Raw genomic sequence first — 1,302 nt, forward strand, 5'->3', positions numbered from 1 at the left:
TCATCCTAAGAGTTGGGAGAATTATATAATATTGGACTTCCAATAAATTTATTAAGCCTTTTTTAGCAAGAGAAAAAAGATAATTATATTTGTATCCATTAATTACAACAGGCAACTTTGATGAAGAGGTTTGGTACAATTGTACTAACAAATTAAATAAAACTATTGTAACTGATTTTAATGGAAGTATTTTAAAATAAAAAAATTAAAGTTTCATTTTTAAAAAAAAGTTAATTTCTGAATTGAAATTAACTTTTTTACATTTTAATGGAAGTATTTTACATTATTGTTTTACTTGAATTTGTTTCAAGTATTTATTTAACAAGGAATTACATCAATAACTAATTCTATAACTGTTCTTTTACTTTATCAAGACAAATAATTGTATAAATAAACTATCTAAAAAAATTTGAATTATTATTCTTTCTTAGTAGTTGGAGCTTCACAGGCAGGAACCTTTCCTGTTATTTTTGGCTTGACATTAGAACATGTAGCTGTTGTCGGAGCTCCATTAAATGTGAGATCAATATTAGATAACTCTACGCCCTCACATGGTACACCACTACTACAAGCAAGAACAATTCCTTCTTTAGTTCCTGAAGTTCCCTTGATATTCTTGATGATAACTTTGCTTATCTTTACTTTCGATGGATTCTGAATCATCACAACAATAAGAGATACGATAAAAATTAGGTTTTCAAGTCACCTTAGTGCGAGAAATATTTTTGTACTAAAAGAACAATGTTAATGTGTACATTAATAGATAAGGAACTAAATACCTTTTTGGAGCATTGGTTCCATGGGCAATACTCTTGGTCTATAAGAACAGGGTTCGAAACATTTTGCATGGTAATATCTTCAAATGTCGTGTCTGTAACTGTAATTGTTCCTGGCTCATTAGGCCAAGTCTTAATCCTCACTCCATTGCTAGTTCCTGTTAAAGTGCAACTCTTAATTGTGATACCTTCAACAGGCTCTTCTTCCTTGTATTTGCCAAGNCTTCCAATACTAATACCATGACCAGGTCCACATTTCACATTTTGCACAAGTACTTGTCTGCTACCGTCACCTAGTGAGACNCAATCATCTCCAGTGGCAATATTTGTATTAAGAACATTCACACCGGTGGATCTTCCAATGTGGATGCCATCGGTGTTGGCACTATCACCTGGAGCACTTACTTTAAACCCATCAAATGTGAAATTGTTACAGCCCAAAACATTGACATGAAAGTGTTTACTATCCTTGGATGTAATTCCACGAACTATTGAATTATTGATGTAATTGAAACCAAAATTCTGT

At 31.9% G+C, this 1,302-nt stretch overlaps 1 protein-coding gene across 1 annotated transcript; it reads right to left on the reverse strand.

Annotated features, from left to right (window-relative positions):
• Nucleotides 1–402: 402 nt before the first annotated feature.
• Nucleotides 403–1,295, reverse strand: LOC106754480 (polygalacturonase-like; the record flags this gene model as incomplete). Its single annotated transcript, XM_014636496.2, has 2 exons — nucleotides 403–654; nucleotides 780–1,295. Coding segments are annotated over 2 exons (753 nt in total), but the record flags the coding sequence as incomplete, so codon positions are not given.
• Between the last annotated feature and the right edge of the window lie 7 nt (nucleotides 1,296–1,302).

This window comes from Vigna radiata, unplaced genomic scaffold (assembly GCF_000741045.1).
Source record: "Vigna radiata var. radiata cultivar VC1973A unplaced genomic scaffold, Vradiata_ver6 scaffold_2209, whole genome shotgun sequence".
Lineage (NCBI taxonomy): Eukaryota > Viridiplantae > Streptophyta > Magnoliopsida > Fabales > Fabaceae > Vigna > Vigna radiata.